The sequence below is a fragment of the Acanthopagrus latus genome, chromosome 1 (genome assembly GCF_904848185.1).
Source record: "Acanthopagrus latus isolate v.2019 chromosome 1, fAcaLat1.1, whole genome shotgun sequence".
Lineage (NCBI taxonomy): Eukaryota > Metazoa > Chordata > Actinopteri > Spariformes > Sparidae > Acanthopagrus > Acanthopagrus latus.
In genome coordinates this window covers 15558150-15575850 of record NC_051039.1, presented here as the reverse complement: position 1 = coordinate 15575850, position 17701 = coordinate 15558150, and the positions used below count along the sequence as shown (strand labels likewise).

The following is a 17701-nucleotide window of genomic DNA, read 5'->3' as shown; positions in this document are numbered from 1 at the left end:
ACATAAAATAGTTCGCTGCATCTTCTGTGGTGTAATCCAAATCTCCGGAAACCCCAAAATGCCAAATTGATTTGAATAGCCATTATTTACACTCCGCTCTTCACTGTAGCTCCGCCCTGTTTGAAGTGTGTGCACAAGCTTGACCATGCAACATATTTTCAAATCAATTTGGAACCTCAGGGGCTTCCGGAGACTTAGATTAGACCAGACGAGCTGCATTTTATGTTTATTTTAAACTTACTTTGACGTTTTAAAACAAGTCCTTCTCTACTTTATTTGGAGAACCCTGTTTTGCTGCGAGGCTTCAGACATATTTTGTGGACAATGAAACTTTGCAGGGTGAACAAATAATGACTGAATTAACAATTTTGGATGAGCTTATCGATGTGTAGTCTGTTTTTACATATTTTTGATTCTCTATTCACGGACATAAAATTGAACAAACAAGCTCTCCCTACTGAAAATAGAACAGTAAGTATTTTCCGCTGTGCTTCTAAACAAACAACCCATTACCCACTAGATCACTCTGCACATCCTAACAATGTAAGCAAGCATGTTTACAACATTTTTCCAGAGCAGCTGCAAACATTTCAACAACTTGATGTTAGTAAAGTACGCTTAAGCCTTCCATGTAGTTCTGGTGTGCAGCCAGCTGGCTATTTGCACCTTTTGGAGCAACCCCAGACCTACCACCAGTTGCAAGCAAACTTGTGCCCAATGGATGATCCTGTTTGTGCTCTACTCTAAAAAGTTATTTTATCAGTCTGTTTTGTAAAATGTGACAGCTTTATGGCACATACAGCTTCCTCTGTGATGCTGTGAACTTTGTCTTTTTGCCACAGGATGCTTTTCAACTCACCATTCTCAAAGTAAAAGCGATGGAAGTCATGTCCTTCCACCAGGTTGCCCAGGGCCTCAGGCTCAAAGGAAGTGAGACCAGGATCACAAATCTTCCTGTTAAACCAAAAAAAAAAAAAAAAGAACAGAGAATCAGCAAAGAAAGTAAGCGAATCGTTTTGGGATGTCACTGTACAAATGCAGAGAGGAAGAAACTTACGCATAGGCCTCAAAGTCTCCATTATTGATAGACTCAATCAACTGCTCAGTGACTTTGATAATTTCCTGCTTGCGGGCTACAACACAAGATCACAGAAAACCATCAGCCACACAAACTGAAAAAGATTCTCTCTCTGTCTCTTTTTTTTTTTAATCATGTTGTCACTGTATTTCAGGCAAATGTAGGTCTGAGTGCAGTTCTTACATCAAATCCAAATGGGTTTCTACTCTACGATTAGCGGGATTCAAAGTTATTAGAAATGGGAAGGCACTCAATAAAAGTGTTTTACAAAAATTGTGACTTCATATCTGAGTACGAAAACAACAAGAAAGCCTCCCATGACTAATAATGATATCAGGCAGGAAAATGCAGGATGACACGATTCCTTTCACCCAACAAAGCTCAAAATGAACAAAGACAAACCAATGCTCAGATGCAAGTAATCTGCTACAAAAGCAATTTCAACTAAGTAATGTTGACAGTTACCTTTATTGTTATTGGTGCAGGCTGGGGGATATTAAAAAAATTACTTAATTGGTGCAACAAAAAAACACGTCAGATCGTAAAGAAATATATCAACCAGTGCTTCAGCTCTGTTGCCTTCACAGCTATAAGCTACAACACTGTGTGTGCGTGTGTGCGTGTGTGCGTGCGTGCGTGCGTGTGTGTGTGTGTGCGTGCATGTGTGTGTGTGTGCGTGCATGTGTAAGTCAGCTTTCTGCTGCATGAGTGAATGTTTGGGTAAGTAAGAACAGAAGGCAAACAGAGGAGTGAGAACAGTATCTGCATCTACACAATTCAAATGTACAGCAGGAGAGCTTCTTCTTCAATTCAAATACAGCAGAATAAATCGGACACAAGGAGAAGATATTCACGGGTCGAGAAACAGAGGTTTGCTATCACTCAGACATCGTAGAATAAAAACACCCACTCATATGAGACGAGGCCAGGGATGATTTGAACATGAGGAGCACAGGATTGAAGACACAGATCACTTTCGTCCACCGGTGACTGAGTAACAAGAGGGGAACAAAACAGGGCAATTTCCCCCCACAGTGGAGGGACTTACTCTGAACTGAGGAGGTGGGAGTCTGCCTTGAGTCAGACATCTGTGAGGAACGGCTCTTAGAGCTCAAGAGGCCGCTCACTAAGCTGCCCAGACGAAGGGCTGTTGGAGATTGCATGGATGGATGTGTGATTGGGTGTCAAGTGTGTGTGTTTTGGGTGGGGGATGTGACAAAGATTCGGGTTGATTAAGGCGTATGTATGTATGTATGTATGTATGTATGTATGTATGTATGTATGTATGTGTGTGGGGGGCAAAGGCAGGATAGGAATTATGGAAGAATGGATAGTTTCAACAAAACATAAGAAATGGAAGAAAAAATAGAAAGGAGACAAATTTTAAAAATGAAACAAAGCTAAAATGAAGAAGCAAGCAGTCTGAACCAATGTGAGCATCATCCTCAGACACAGGATGGGAGAAAGCTGAGGATGCTCGGGTGGGGAAGACGGAAAAAGAACAGGGCGGACTGCATTTCACTAGAGTTGACAGCCAAAAAGGGGGGTTGCAGTAGATAAGTTGCTGTCGGTTTTTTTGTTTGTTTGTTTTTAACTGCGTATGAAGAAATACAGGAAAACCAAGGAGTGATCAGTTGGACTGGAAAGGTGATGACTGACTGTAATCTCACAGTGCTGGGAATGGAAATTAAGCAGGTATGTCAGTCGAAAAAAACCAAATGATTCCGTACCTTTTACATCCTCATCTTCTATGGTGGTGTTGGCACTCTCAATGGACTCCTGACAAAGAATGACATCAATATCAACATCAATATCAATAATGACTTAGCACAAATTACATCTGTATCAGCAGTGAGTGCTGAAATTAGGAGCACTGCAAAATTGTAATATTCACGATAAAAGTAATATTTAAAAAATCAAATATTGATATTGCGTTAATACATGACAAACACGATTCTTCTGAACAATCAGCATGTGCATCTGGTTGAGTTCATCTGGTTGCCTTTTCACTAATATTGAGTAATTGATAGTAATTGTTCTTTTTGTACACTTCTTTTTACAATTATGGTTAACGACTCTCTTGCCACCTCCATGTACTCATATTTTGAAAAGACACAAAACACGCAGACAAATACTGACTGAAATTATTACGCAGCGAAAAATCTGATGTTGTGACAGCCCTAGTTGAAACTGAAAGTTCCAAAGGCTGTTTCAAAGTAAAGAAAAGCATTTTTCAATAAAAATGCTCTTTTGCAATATAGGAGAAACAAGACGAGGGATGCCACTGAACAAACGTCCCTAGCTTTAATCAGGGATGTTGCGATTACTCGGTTAGGGTCTTAAACCCAGAGGCCAGCGGGATTCCCAGATGAAGATCATTTATTAGCAGTTGATCATGTAACAAGGACCCAGTACAATTAAATTGCTGTTAAAGGTTGGGGGCCATACGATTGTTATTAATTGTAACTGTGACTTGTGTTGTGTTTTTTCGTTTGCAATACCTTATTTCCATCCACGGGGTTGTGGATTACAGTAGTCTGCGGTTCCTAAAGAGAACAAATGACAGAGAACGTGAGGGAAAGACATGACCAGAGAAACGACAAAAGGCACAGAGACTGTTGAAGGAAGTGAGATTGTGTTTGTTTTCAGAATGTCAAGGTCATGAAGGTGATCTATCTATCTATCTATCTATCTATCTATCTATCTATCTATCTATCTATCTATCTATCTATCTATCTATCTATGTATCTATCACAAACCTATGCATCTTAATGTCTCTGATACAACATAAATATCAAACCCCTCTTCTATATTGGCCACTTGTTTTTCTTTCTTTGGGCATTTATCTCCCTTCCTGCATGCCATTGTTGCTCAGTGTCTGCTTTTCTTTCATCAGCCCTCCTGCCTCGGTAATCAGATGTCTGGGCTTTTGTGGAATCGATTCTGATGACCAGCTCAGACCTTCTAATCACTCGGCCCGATTACAGTAGATTATAACATCAGCAGCCTGCATCTGTGAGTGAGTGTGTGTGTGTGTGTGTGTGTGTGTGTGTGTGTGTGTGTGTGTGTGTGTGTGTGTGTGTGTGTGTGTGTGTGTGTGCACCATGACGGAGAGAGAACGGAGGATAGAGAGATACAGACAAGAGAAAGAAAGAGAGAGATGCCATGTGCCTGTGTTCATGCGTAATCGTCCTGACAGCCAATGGGGGAGGGCAGAAATCCTTTGACGTCATGCAGAGCAGCAGTCATGTGGCCTGACGTAGACGGCCAGTCAGCAGACACCATGCGCGAGTCAGTGAGTGACGGCCAAATCACTTGGGAATGTAGCATCATAATGAGCCCAAGCAGCCGACATCCTCACACTCCAGCCATGCACAGACACGCTAAATGGCACGTCCTCACCTCACGTCGGGAATTTTACTATCAAAGGCAGAACTGACAGTGCTGAAGTACATGGCATGACATGGGAGGAGCACATGCATGGTGTAGGTGTGTCAAGAGGGAGGACAGAGGAGGGGTTCTTGCAGAAGAATAGGGGGAAGGAGAGAGGGGACTGAGGTAGAGGTTGACCCTGAAATACATATTTAAATCTACACTATTCAAGGCTTATTGTTTCAACCCAATGTTTGCAAAGTACAGATCCAGCAAGTCCAAAGCTCTGTATGCCCCATGCATGCTCTGCTTATTCAGATAAATGACTGAATGCACTGATCTGAATTATGAATAGTTTATCTTAGCTGTATCAAATGTGCCAGAGCTGGGACATGCTGCGCAGCCACAGAAGCTTTTACACACTATTTCATTCAGGGATAGCCTAAAGTTGAACTTGACATCTGTTTCACCCCTTCTTACCACCCATTTTATTTTCGTTCTTAAGCATTTAAATCTTATCAACCACGGCTGAGATCCAACAGGAAAATGATCTGACCCCCATGTGAAAATCTAAGGGTGAACCTGTACCTCCTCCACAGCGGGGTGGGAGGTGGGGAGGTGTAGAGGTTTTGTGGATGAAGGTGCGGGTGTAGGTGAGGTTGTGTGTATACCAGCGCAGGGGCAGGGCCAGTGTCTTTAGGACTGGTCACTGTGTTGGCTTTGTTGTTGACCTGCAGGGGGCAGTGTAGAGGGGACATGACACACATACACACTTTTCGCACACACGGCTCGCGCGCACACACGCTCTGGCTACAGTCCATTCCAAAGAGATCATCCCAACTCATGTGTCTAGAAGATTTGATGTTTTGTGGTGCGTTTTTACCGACCAAGACCTCTAAGTTTAGTCCTATGAAGTAAATCTAATGAGGCACAATTCAGCTGGAAGGCAGGTGTAATAGGAGAACCTCACTTTAGACGGAAGCAGAAACAAAAGATGTCAGTTAAAATGGGTTATGCTGAAGTTGTTGGAAGTAAGTCTCTAAAACCAAATTTTGATTGAGCTCCAAACGGCTATGTTCAGGAGACTACAAAAGAAGATGTTTCCATATTCACGCAACCTACTAAATAGACTTTTTTTAAAAAAATTATCGGTTATGTTTTTGGTACAGTTTGTTTAGCAAGATTCCCCAAAAAATGCTGTGATACCACGATTTTCATGAAACCTGGTGGAAGAATCCAATAAATGTGAGAGGGGATACAAATCAAATTATTAACATTATTTCACTTTCATTTACAATTGTGAGATAAGGGATAAGGCCTTGGCAGAATAAAGGCCATACGTCTTAAAATATAATCAATTCAGCTGTGAAAAAACACAGCCAATGTAGAAATACAGTGACTCCATATCATAATTCACATTCACTGGAACCAGTAATCTGCTGGGGTGGCCGACGCAAGTGGTTGCATCAGCTCCATACAGAAAGCAGCTGTCACAAATGGGGAGCAGTTTCATGGACACACCACAATTCTAATGCTTTTTTGTGTAGTTAAAGAAATGTTCACATAATGCAACTGAATATACTAACACGCTATTTTCTCTATTTGTACATTTAAATAACATTCAAGTAAAAAGTATACACCATTCACCTTATTACTGTACCATCAGAATGATTTTGAAGCTTTGAATTTTAATGAAAAAAACATAATGTTGCTTTCAGTTTAAAAAATGTTTCTAATTTAGGAGTGCATAATAAATGCACATGTGAGATTTTGAGTCTGCAGCTGAGCGCAACAATATAATCCTTATAGTTCTAGAAACACATGAAGACGATGGCTGTGCTTGCAGATTATGTCACAGAAGGGTAGACTACTGGCCTTGGCGGAGGCACACGCACTCCAAGTGCCGTTCTAGTTTTCATTTGGGTCACATGACTGAGGGATGAATTTCCTGGAATGGATCTCATAGCATGACATACTGTAGGCCTGAGTAAGACCCAAACACAGTGACACTGATTCAAAGAATGTATGCAGAGGTCCAATTAAATATCAACACTCACTTAAATGTCAATCTAACGACATTCTCAACATTGCAACTGCATGCAGAGTGCACATGCACTTCTGCATCAAGTGTTATTTTCCGACCGGGTCCCGATCACACAGAGAAAATAGAATAGAACACATTAGGGGCTCTACGGTAAAGATTATGAGACACGCTCTATTCAGTAAATACAGGCATTTAGGCAAGAAATGTTTGATAAGACTACAAATGTTACTCCATGTGGTCTGCTGTGCCACAAGAACAACTGTGAGATCAAGCGAAGACATTAACAACCATTGCCCACTGCTTGGAGTGACTGTCCCTGAATGATGATGTCGTTAAGTGCACGATGCATAGTAATTATCCAGAAGGGGTCTCAGACACTGAGCGTTCCAACAGACTAATGCAAGTATCAAAGCATTGTCTTTGCTGTGCAAAAGCAACTCACCTTGACGCCGTCTTTGTTCTTGTTGAGCAAACTCTTGGCTGCTGTAGAGGGGAAAAGAAAGAGGCGACACTTCAGCATGAGAGTTCACCTGCAGATTCCCGAGCCTGAGGCTACACTAACATGCAGCAAGCATATCAGTCGACTGTGCTTATCTTCAAACTCCAGGTGCAAAACTCCAACTGCAAAATCCATAATGCAATGCAACAGATGCTTAGAATGGCATCATCATTTTATGCTGGGTTGTTCTCCTACCACATACTAATTCACATGTGAAGGGTTGAAGGGGTGGGTGGTATATTTAGCAGGTGATGAAAGGGATAATCTACCCATCTTCAACAGACTCTCGCAGCATTCTTAAACTGACACTTGCACACATACACATGCACTTGCGAGCACTCGCACATCCCACAGTCCCACCACTCGCTCCCCGTGTTTTTCTCATGGCATCAAAAGAATCCAAACACTAGATTGCATTTCAAAATGCATGCTGCATCCTTGTCTGAATTTCATTCTCATCTCATATCGGCACTTTTGCAGGCGTGAGGTTCAATAGCGTTCTTTTGAATACCAAATACCTCATCTTCATGCAAATGTGATTGGCTATTAGGAGACTAAGTAAGGCCTAAACAACACAACTATAACACCCCGCATATTTCCCTGTCATTCCAAAAAAATCTTACCTCAAATGGAAACCACAATCCAAACAAAAGAAGGAAAGAAAATTGAAATAGGAAGAAAATGATGAATAAAAAGAGACACAAATGCACTGATGCATTTCACTGTGTAATGGAGACAGAAAGCAGGCCAGTAAGAGCCTGAGAAAATAGAGACAGGTCAAAGGAAATGCATGCAAAAATGTATGATTGAGTGCAAAATAGAAACAGGGTGAAAGAGCAACAGCTAGAGAGATAAAGAGAAATGACTGTTTACCAGTGGCACCTTTGTGCCATGATCATCTTTGCTCTATGGAGAAACAGATCGAAGGCATTCAAGAATAGGTTAAAAAGCCTCTATTGATTTTTTTGTTTTTTTCAAGGTTAAAGCACATTTGTACCTACTTTGTAGTGCCTCTGATCTGTTTTCCTCATGACTAGAAGATGCACCTAACCAAAACACCTGCAATATACTGGGCTGAGAAGCATTTCCAGTCTCCTGCTTTTTTCCTTCAGTTTTTCAGGTTTTTTTTAATTAAGATCAATGTTTTTCGTTTTATTTGATATGTTCTTGGACATCAGGCAGAGAGGGACATACCTGAGAAGTTTCTTGTGACCAGCAAAGTGGTCAGTATGGCTCCCTGCAGTGATAGAAAAGGAGGAAAGAAGGAGGTGATGATGATGGAAGGAAGTAAAGAAGAAAGGAAGGAGGGGACAGAAATAGGAAGATTGATTAAAAGGTTACAGGACAAAAGAGGAGCGCAGCAAAAGGGCAACCTGAAGGTTTTAGAGAGCAAGCCATCATTTCGAAGTTACCCTGAGAAGTCTCGAGTGAGGAAGACAGAGAGAGAGCGGGAGAGAGAAAGATGGCTGGATTGGACTGTTCTTGAGAATTAGAAACGCAACAGATCGCCAGACGTCTCACCTTGAGTTTCCTCCTGGCGTTGAATTTCTTCAGGCACTCCACAGTCTCCTGCCTGTGCATCATGGAGGCAACAGTGGACCGTTGCTGCAGGGAAAATGTGAGAGGATTTGAGGATTAGGGGGGAAATGAAACAACGGATGAGAGGAGTGTATAGGATATGCATGTGTGTTTGAAAAGACCGTGGGGAGTTGTGTGTGTTCATGCGGGTTGGATCTGATACTACTGAGGCATTCTGTTACCAATAATAGTTTCTCATCATCGTTAATATCAGTATGTCTGTTCATGTGTGTATTTTCTGTTTGCGTGCGTGCGCCACATACGCAGATCCAGGGGTGTTTCAGGGCCTCTGCGGCAGTGATGCGTTTACTGGGGTTGATGGTTAGCATCTTGTTGATCAGATCTTTGGCCTCAGGAGTTACAGTGTCCCACTCTGGGGACGGGAACTGTGCAAAAAAACAAGAGAGTGTTTAAACGCTCACTGCACAGAATACTATCGCATCATCAGATACTGTTTTTAACACAAGGCTTAGGAGAGGGGGAACAACAACACAAGTGAAAGTAAAAGACAGAAAATACAGTAAATATTTGTACTGAGAATTGCATGTGTGTTTATTAGGGCTGTTACTTTTTATCTTTATTTTTATGGGCATGCATACTTCCAGCTATCAGTTCCAATGTGAACAGTTTACAATCCTTTTTATGACAGCCTTGTTTATAATTGTCTGCTTACATCATAGGCCCCAGCCTTAATTTGCTGGTAAAGGCGGTGCTGGTCCTCATCCCAGAAGGGAGGGTAACCCACGAGCAGGATGTATAAAATCACACCTAGAAGGAAGGTGACATGGTAAATTGAGCACGTTAACAGAAAATACCAATAGACTGTAATACTGTATATGGATATAAACTCTATTATTAAAGCTCCTTTTGGTGAAATAGTTGCTTTCAGATGGTGGAAATCCCAAAGAGTCAGTATTTGATGAGATGGGAAACCCAAAGCATTATTATTACTATGTTACTAACACAAGCTTTAACCAAATACAAAAATGTCCTCTTAACACTGCAGAAAATACTTGAAACAATATGAAGTTGCAATGCTTCTGCGGAGCCATAAATAAAAGCCATAGACTGAAGGGTTAGCTCCAGCATCAGGTTAATTAACAACTGCAGAGAGAGAATCTGAATATTATTTACCACAGGCCCACATGTCCACTGGTTTCCCATATGGGTCTTTCCTCAGAACCTCCGGAGACAAGTATCCCGGGGTGCCTGCAAAACCTGGGGGAGTAATATGGATGGAGGGAGGAGATGTGGAATGGTAGGCCAGAGTGGGCAATTCAGTGACCAGGCTGTTGAGTGATCGATTGATCAACTGGTTGGTTGGTTGCTTGATTGACCAACTGATTCAGGTTTGTAAAATGGATGTATGAATACTCACCAAACCATGCCTGCTGGTCCCCCTGCACCTCGATAGCCAGCCCAAAGTCAGCCAACTTGACCGCCGCCCCCTTCAGCTTACTGGCCAATAGAAGGTTCTCAGGCTGGGGGGGGCGGAGTCAAACAGGTTAGAGGTGAGAGGTCACGCGCTCTGGGAAAAAGCCGCCCACAGACACCGATCTAAAATCAGATTAGCCAAACCAAATCCTAATATCAACTATTAGGGGTCAACGATGCTAACCTGCTCTTAAATCAGTGTCTGAGGCAACTCCCTTTTCTGCCACGCAAAGTGACAGAGAAACACAAATGTGCAACGGGACCAAATCCCTACGTGATGACGGACATTTTTTCCAGCTGTGGACTTGCTCCCTCAGTCTCGTGGATTTTGAGTGAGTGAATTGGCAGCAGACAATGACAATAACCCCAATTCACTGTTAAAATCCACGAGTGGGAGCAAAGTGCACATTGCAGGGAGAAGGATACAGGAGGGACATGTGGTGTAACAGGGGACGTGGGTGTAAAAGACCAGTGACTCAGCCACATATGGGTAACTACAAACCGCACATCGCACGCTAACACAGTTTAGCACAATCATAAATATATGCAAGTCCCCAGCACACGCACACACACACACACACACACACACACACGCACACACACACAGAGACACAGGTGCAGAAAGGTCTTTGCTAACCTTAGGCCAGTTAGACAGTGTGCTCTACTGAATAATACATTTCCTAACATTTAGAGACTCTAAACACAGACAGCCTGTGAGCAGTCAGTTTATGGCAGACATATGACTCAACAGGACATTAACTGACAACTGGACACATCCACATTTACATAACAATGAATAAATCCTCCCGATTATGGAGCATCCTTAAACTTAAAATCCACTTCAACAAAGGACATCTCCCCTTACAAAGTCAACAGATTGAAAACAGCACAACTACATGTTTTCACAACGCATTTTGAAGATTTTCAGATTTTTTTTCTCCCACATAAAAACATTCTTGGGAGGTTACGAGACTACAGACTACCATTAGAATATTCATGACCTTGGTAAATCTTTCTCGACATAATTTTAACATAATTATGCAAATGCTGATCATTGCTGAGGTTCTGGTTTGTGATTGCTCCTATTCCTGTCATCTTAACGCTGCACTTGCACTGCACGTAAAGATGCTAGCATGCTCTCTGAAACATCAGGGGGAGTAGCAGAGGAGGATCCTTTATCTTGACATTTGCAGGACAGGTATTAATTCCAGACTATCAACTCAACAAGATTCTGATATAACAAAGGCAGGTTGGAGAACTGGGCCTTAAATTGTAACTCAACCAATTTACACATTACAGTGTGTTTACAGTTCTCAGGGAGCACTACTGCATATGTGAAAAAAATGTACCACAAAGCCTTTTGTGGCTCCAGAGGTAGCTGCATGTAATCTGATTAATTGCCTCCAGTGATGTCACTCAGTGGCTAGATTGCATTGTGGGTAATTTAGGCACCAGGTTGTGGAATATGTGGAATAAAAAAAAGCAATATGTATTTTTTTAAATGCCCCATAATGAGTCCAACAGTGTTATAAGAGTGTAATAATAGACCAAAGGACTGCTTTTCAGGATCTGGTGGCTAAATGACCCACACTGCAACTTAGGCACTGAGTGACATCACATGAGGCAATTTATCGGATGCCATGCAGCTTCCTCTGAAGCCAACAAAAACTATTTTTTTCACATACGCAGTAGTACTCCCCAGGAACAAACTGTAGATGTAAGTCTGGTGGATTTACCCTTTAGGTCTGTGCAGTTTGGTAGGTTGGGATCTTATTCCTGCTCAGATTTGCAGACAATTTCAAAGCTGAGGTCAAGGTCAAAATAATCTTATTAATTGCTCAAATCTTAAAGGACTTCTCTGACGAAGAAGCGCATATTGTGAAAATAACACATCTTTATGATGAGCAAATAATTACTGATTTGAGTTTTATTGCAAACAGATTGTGAAAAGTGTCTGGAGGCAAACGTTTAAGACTGTGAGGGGAGTCACTGGGTCTTTCTGAGTTTTGCCATCTGTTGTACAGACACACGAGTGAACGTGGCTGCAGCCATGGCTGCAGTCATACAAACCTTCAGATCCCTGTGGACAATCCCATTAACATGGCAGTGATGGACACTCTCGAGGATCTGCTGTATGCAGTGGCTGAGGGCAGGGGAGCAATGAGCAAGCGCAGGATTGTGGTGAAGCAAATGGATGGAGAAAAGAAAAGGAAAGGAAGAACGGCAGAGAAGAGAAGAGGAAGATAAGTAATTGATAGGAAGAGAGGAGGAAACAACCCCATAACAATGTATCACATGTCGTTCTCATTAGACTTCTTATGTGTGAAGCTGTTTTCTTGACAGATGACATTAAGTCACATGAAGGCAAGTCATTCATCACAAGATTAAATGTATTACATGAAAGCTCTACAGTACCGAGAATACGCAGAAACACACAAACTCACAAACACACTATATATGCCTCTCTTTCTCTCTGGGGAGGCAGCATTTCAACATAAAGCTGGCAGTGTAACGTAGGCTGTGTATGATTAATACTGCAGGCTATATGTCGTTAATCAACTTTATAAATAACTCCGTTAGATGCCTCAGAGACAAGGCAGCTGTATCACACCTCTGAGACAGTCGTACATGAAACACACACATATACACACCGGCAACAGACAGAGATGCATAATGGCTGCTTTGCTCAGCAAGTATGCGAGTGCGTGTGGGTGTGTGTTACCTGGCATCAGCCTCACTGTAGTACTCCCTGGCTACGATGTCCTCGAACAGCTCTCCTCCTGTCACCCTGTGGAGAGGCAGAGAGAAAATAGTGCACTTGCTCCTGCCTTGCTTTCCGTATCGACGACTGGAACACAATCGCTCATTGATTTTTTTAACTGCCTCATATATTGATAGACATACTTACAATCACTTTTTGTAGTTATTACATCCATAAACAAATTTGCCACGCTGCAAAAGGTAATCTAATCTGTCGAGTCAAAAATATGTCATCAATTCGACAATTTTCACTTTGCAACATTGGAAGATTTTTTTCTTGTTTATTGCAAGCCAATTACAACCTGTACACTCACTCTCACTTTTTTTGAGTGGCATTTTCTGAGTGTAAAACTGTGTTATTGTGTGTATTAAAGGGGCTCTGTGGAGCTTCGGTGCTGTGCTAGAAGCCGGTTGTGAAATCATGTTAGCGGACTCCATTTCCAAACTGAAGTTAGCTGCTGTTGCTCTCTGTTAACGGAGAGAGACACTGAGACCAGGAACTCTAGAACGTGCATAAAGTCAGAGAACTTCACAAAGAAAATCCCAGTTCAGCAGCATTAAATGGTTTAAACAAATCCTCCACAGGCTTCCAAGTGATGGGTAAGGTCTCATTTTTCATGTCATGTTACTATCTGTTCACATATGGCCGATAAAAAATGGATTAATACATGTAAATTGCAACAAAATGTTGCGTAGAGTCCCTTTAATGTTTCAAGTGTGCGTATGTGAGAGTATTTAAGATGTGAATATGGTCACATGTTTTGTTTTTTTATTGTTGTGTATGGATGCACATAAATTGTTGTGTATGGATAGTGACATGTTATGCATAGACAAAAACACATACACACACACACACACACACACACACACACACACACACACACACACACACACACACACACATGCAAGAGGGAGAATATAGGTCAGAAGCCTGTTGCAGCGGCTCCTTATAAGTTCAAGCCTAGTTACAATTTTGCTGAGTGAAGATTTGTGAATTACTAAATCAGCGTTCTCCCAAGCTTTGAGGAAGACTTGGGAGAAGGTAACTGGCAAGGAGCTCATAAAAAAACACTGACAGCCAATCAAAATCTGAATCTGAATTACACAGTTCACAACTTATCAATGCATGTATGTATAATAGCAGGTGGCAAAGCACACATTTTAACAGCATTTTACATGAGACACAGTTTGCATCATGGTTTGGGTTTTTGGTTCGTCATTTCCTGTTTTATTTTGTAGGACTTGCATCGTGTTTCACTTCCACTCCTTTCTGCCCTTTCTGCTGCTCACCTGTGTTTCATTAGTGAGTCGTTGCTGTGTATCTAAGCCTGTGTTTTCCCCTCACTCTTCCTTAGTTTGTCTGTCCTGTCTTCCTCTCATGTTATACTGGTTTGTTTCAGTGTCGTGGGTTTTTTTTGTTGTTGTTTTTTTTTTTTTGTCTTTACTTAGTTTAGCTTTGCTTGTGGAATGTTCCTGTTTTGTTTCTCACTTTTTTGGTGTGCCTTTGGTTATGGATTTGAGGGATTACAGCTCTGGTTGCATTAAAGCTTGTTTTTCATTTGTTTGTTTCAACTGTCTTCCATTTTGGTCCCTTTCCCTGTCGGACAGTTTGTTGCTTGATTTGTCAGTGCAAACAATGATTCTTAGGATCTGATTTACACATTAAATACTTTACTTTATACTTAAGTCTTCACCAAGACATTCCTTCAATTTTATAGTGCAACCTATTTTATAGTTTAGTTGAATAGTTTGAGCTAGTAAGAACTCAGGAAGTACTTTATGTAAGCCACCTTATCCAAATAAACGAGTTGAAAGGGAAGGTAAAACAAGACAAAACACGTGAAACTGTGAGGTTGGATACACCTGACAGACAATGTGCATGTGCGTCTGAGAGTTTGTTACTCACAGATCAAACACCAGATAGTGGAAACCCTCCTCTGATATGCTGTCATGGAGTCGTACTGTAGAGAGATTTCACAAAACACAGCACAGACAAGGAGAAGAGACAGAAGAAAAGTGCCAAATGAAACAAAGCTGTCAACACCTCGATTCAAACACTGCCGATACTTACTTGTTTACATTTCAGTTTGTGCTGCTGTTCCTCAGAGTTTGGTCGTTAGCTGTTGTGTGTATCAGAAACAGCGTGGAAATCAAGTCGCAAAATACGTTTGCAGGGCATAATATAATCTGTCGGCACTTAATGTGATGATTCATGATGTTACTGAGAGGGGATACATTTGGTTTCTTAGCACAGCTCTCATCCCGACAATCCCTGTGATCAGGTGAACCCTCTGAGAGCAACCTAAACCCAGTTAAGTCCTACAATCAAACTCTAATCATGCTGTTCATAGCTAACTATAGATAAGGAAGCCTGGGCTGTTGCCTCCAGTATTAATTAAACAAAGCATCTGGATAACCTTAGCGATGAACCTGAACTCGCACAATCAGCCTTGAGACGTTTAGATCAGGTAAATGGTTAATGTTTTGTACATCATTGTTTTGATATCTGAACTGGCATCTGGGGGCTCAACCTGGATAACAATACAACGGAATATCAAATCAAATCCTATGCAAAGGTAAATATAAAGTCAAACACATGAATTCTCACTGATAAATGATTCATGATGTTTAAATATTTAACATGAGCAAAGTACCTTTCTACTTCCACTTTGGTCCTGGATCATAAAGATATGCTGACATTAGTGCTGTTTTATATGGAGATATTAAAGGTGCAATATGTAAGACGATAGATATTGCGAACTGCTGCTAACTGCAGCTGTCGTTACCTAGTTAGCTCAACTAGCTTTCCTGACTGAGTTTTTACACCGCAAGCACAGGAGCTTTGTACTGTTACAGGCTAGGGCTAGCTGGTTAGCATGCTAACTTCAGTAGATATATATCTATAGCACAATACCTAGACAGAATGACGTCCAAACTGTTGACATTTTTTAAAATGTTTTCAATTTAAGTTCCTTCATGTTGCCCCTTAAACATTCACAGGTATGTGTGACATTATGAAGTCAATAACTCCCTCAAAGCCCACTTAGCATTTGGCTCCTTATACTAAAGAATTGACCAATATAGTCTCACTGTATCATATATTCTTGTTTTGTGTATTTTTCCACGTAACATATTTTTCTTTAAGATTTCAATGCCTAGAGGTCCAAATGTTCAGTCATATTTGTTCTCAAACAGCACAGCCATCTTAAATCTGACTGGAATGGCAGCTCTGGTGCAGAACTGACTTACGAAATCTGAAATAATGACAGCTAGGAAAAGAAAAGAGCGTGTGAGTGTGAAAAGGATGAAAAGAGGAGAGACAGGTTCTATCAGAGGCATAATGAGGAGGAAAGAGTGTAAAGGGTCAGTGGTTTTGAGACAGGGCGTAGGGCACCTGTGTGTTTCTGATGACTCGGCTGGGAGAGCACACAGATATATCATCATTAGATACCTGCGCGCACACACACACACACACACACACACACACACACACACACACACACACACACACTTGGTTTCTCCCCATAACTGTGTCTAGAAGATGAATAGCCACAGCAGGATTCACCAGAGACCTGAACAAAATGAGTGTGTTTTCGTTTGTATCGGCGTGCATATTTTAAGATCGAGGACTCGCTGCTCACCGATGTTGGGGTGCTTCAGTAAACGACAAATCCTTGCCTCTCTCTCCAGCTTTTGATGATCTAGAAGAAAAAGCAGAGGAGACACAAACACACAGGTTATTTTTAATGCTCTTCATTATTCATCACTTTGAATGGCTTTCTGAATCATCGAACATGAAGCTGGCTGCAAGCTAATTCAGATGTTGTGGAGGACACAAGTGTTTGGGCATCGTTGTCACTGTGGATGTTTGTTACTTGACATCCTCACTTCTGTGTGTGTGTGTTGGCTGTGTGTCAGCTCGGCTCCTTTCCTTATCAGAACTGAGATGCTTGACAAAAATAATGTGACCTGATATGTATTTGGTTATGTGCCACAAACAGGCAGGCGACAGTGTACAACAAACCGAGTGAGCAGCCACAGCAGATTCTTATTGACCTCTTGTGTCGCACAAAATGCGAATTAGTTTGCAAGTACACACATTTTTAAAAAAAAAATATTTAACAACTCACAAGGCCAAACCCAAATCTAAATATAAAGATTAGCTGGTTTCTCCTGACGCTTCTTTGTTCAGTAAAGCAGACTGGGACTGGTTGATGTGACAATAAACACTGTCAGATTAGAGTGGATAGTAATGGTTAAAATGTACACACATCATTTTTTTTTTCATATTTATAAAATAATTTAATCATGATGGCAAATTAATGCAAAATCACATGTTAACCATTATATTGTTGTTCAGTACAATTATGCATGTCTCTATGGTCGACTGAAACTGCCAAAATAAATTTAAAAATGAAAGACATTAATAAATGGCTTGATAAATAAATTCATATGCCATTAGACGCACGAAAAATAACACTGAAAATAAAAGAAGGCTTTAGTTAATTTATAAAAATGAGACACAGATTTATATTCATGCTTTAAATCGCCTTTGAATGTATTTATCATTGTGTAACTAAACAATTTATTTATATATTTTCTATTTTATTTATTAATGTATCTCTTCATGTATTCATCCATTCACTTAAATATTTAATTACATCACACAAATATAATGCATGTTTAAATGTTAATAAAAACATTAAATGAACCATTACTTCTTAGCTTGGAATTAATAATAAAAAGTAAACGTGAATAAATAATAATCCTGAAATATAGTAAATCCCTGCAGGACACATATTGTTCATACCAAGGGAGCGACCTCAGTTTGTGTATCATTTATGCAAGCAGTGTTTCAAATCAATGAGTTGCTAAATGCCAGTGTTGTTACTGCATTTCTGGATATTGGCATCCATCGTGTGATGTGGTGCTGTGA

General features: G+C 40.9%; 1 protein-coding gene across 9 annotated transcripts in view; it reads right to left on the bottom strand.

Moving 5' to 3' along the window:
- Positions 1-17701, bottom strand: part of camk2d2 (calcium/calmodulin-dependent protein kinase (CaM kinase) II delta 2) — a 39479-nt gene that overhangs the window by 4245 nt on the left and 17533 nt on the right. For 2 of the 9 annotated variants that reach the window (XM_037102845.1, XM_037102837.1), the window contains exons 3-19: positions 16407-16466; positions 14672-14726; positions 12728-12793; positions 12076-12148; positions 9950-10052; positions 9706-9789; positions 9245-9339; positions 8835-8957; positions 8515-8598; positions 8188-8230; positions 6937-6977; positions 5122-5181; positions 3580-3624; positions 2809-2857; positions 1544-1564; positions 1058-1133; positions 860-954 (exon numbers count right to left, since the gene is read on the bottom strand). In XM_037102845.1, coding sequence (XP_036958740.1) covers positions 860-954; positions 1058-1133; positions 1544-1564; positions 2809-2857; positions 3580-3624; positions 5122-5181; positions 6937-6977; positions 8188-8230; positions 8515-8598; positions 8835-8957; positions 9245-9339; positions 9706-9789; positions 9950-10052; positions 12076-12148; positions 12728-12793; positions 14672-14726; positions 16407-16466 — 1173 coding nt within the window. The remainder of the gene's footprint in view (positions 1-859; positions 955-1057; positions 1134-1543; positions 1565-2808; positions 2858-3579; positions 3625-5121; positions 5182-6936; positions 6978-8187; positions 8231-8514; positions 8599-8834; positions 8958-9244; positions 9340-9705; positions 9790-9949; positions 10053-12075; positions 12149-12727; positions 12794-14671; positions 14727-16406; positions 16467-17701) is intronic. The other 7 variants (XM_037102855.1, XM_037102881.1, XM_037102890.1 and 4 more) reach the window with 7 other exon arrangements.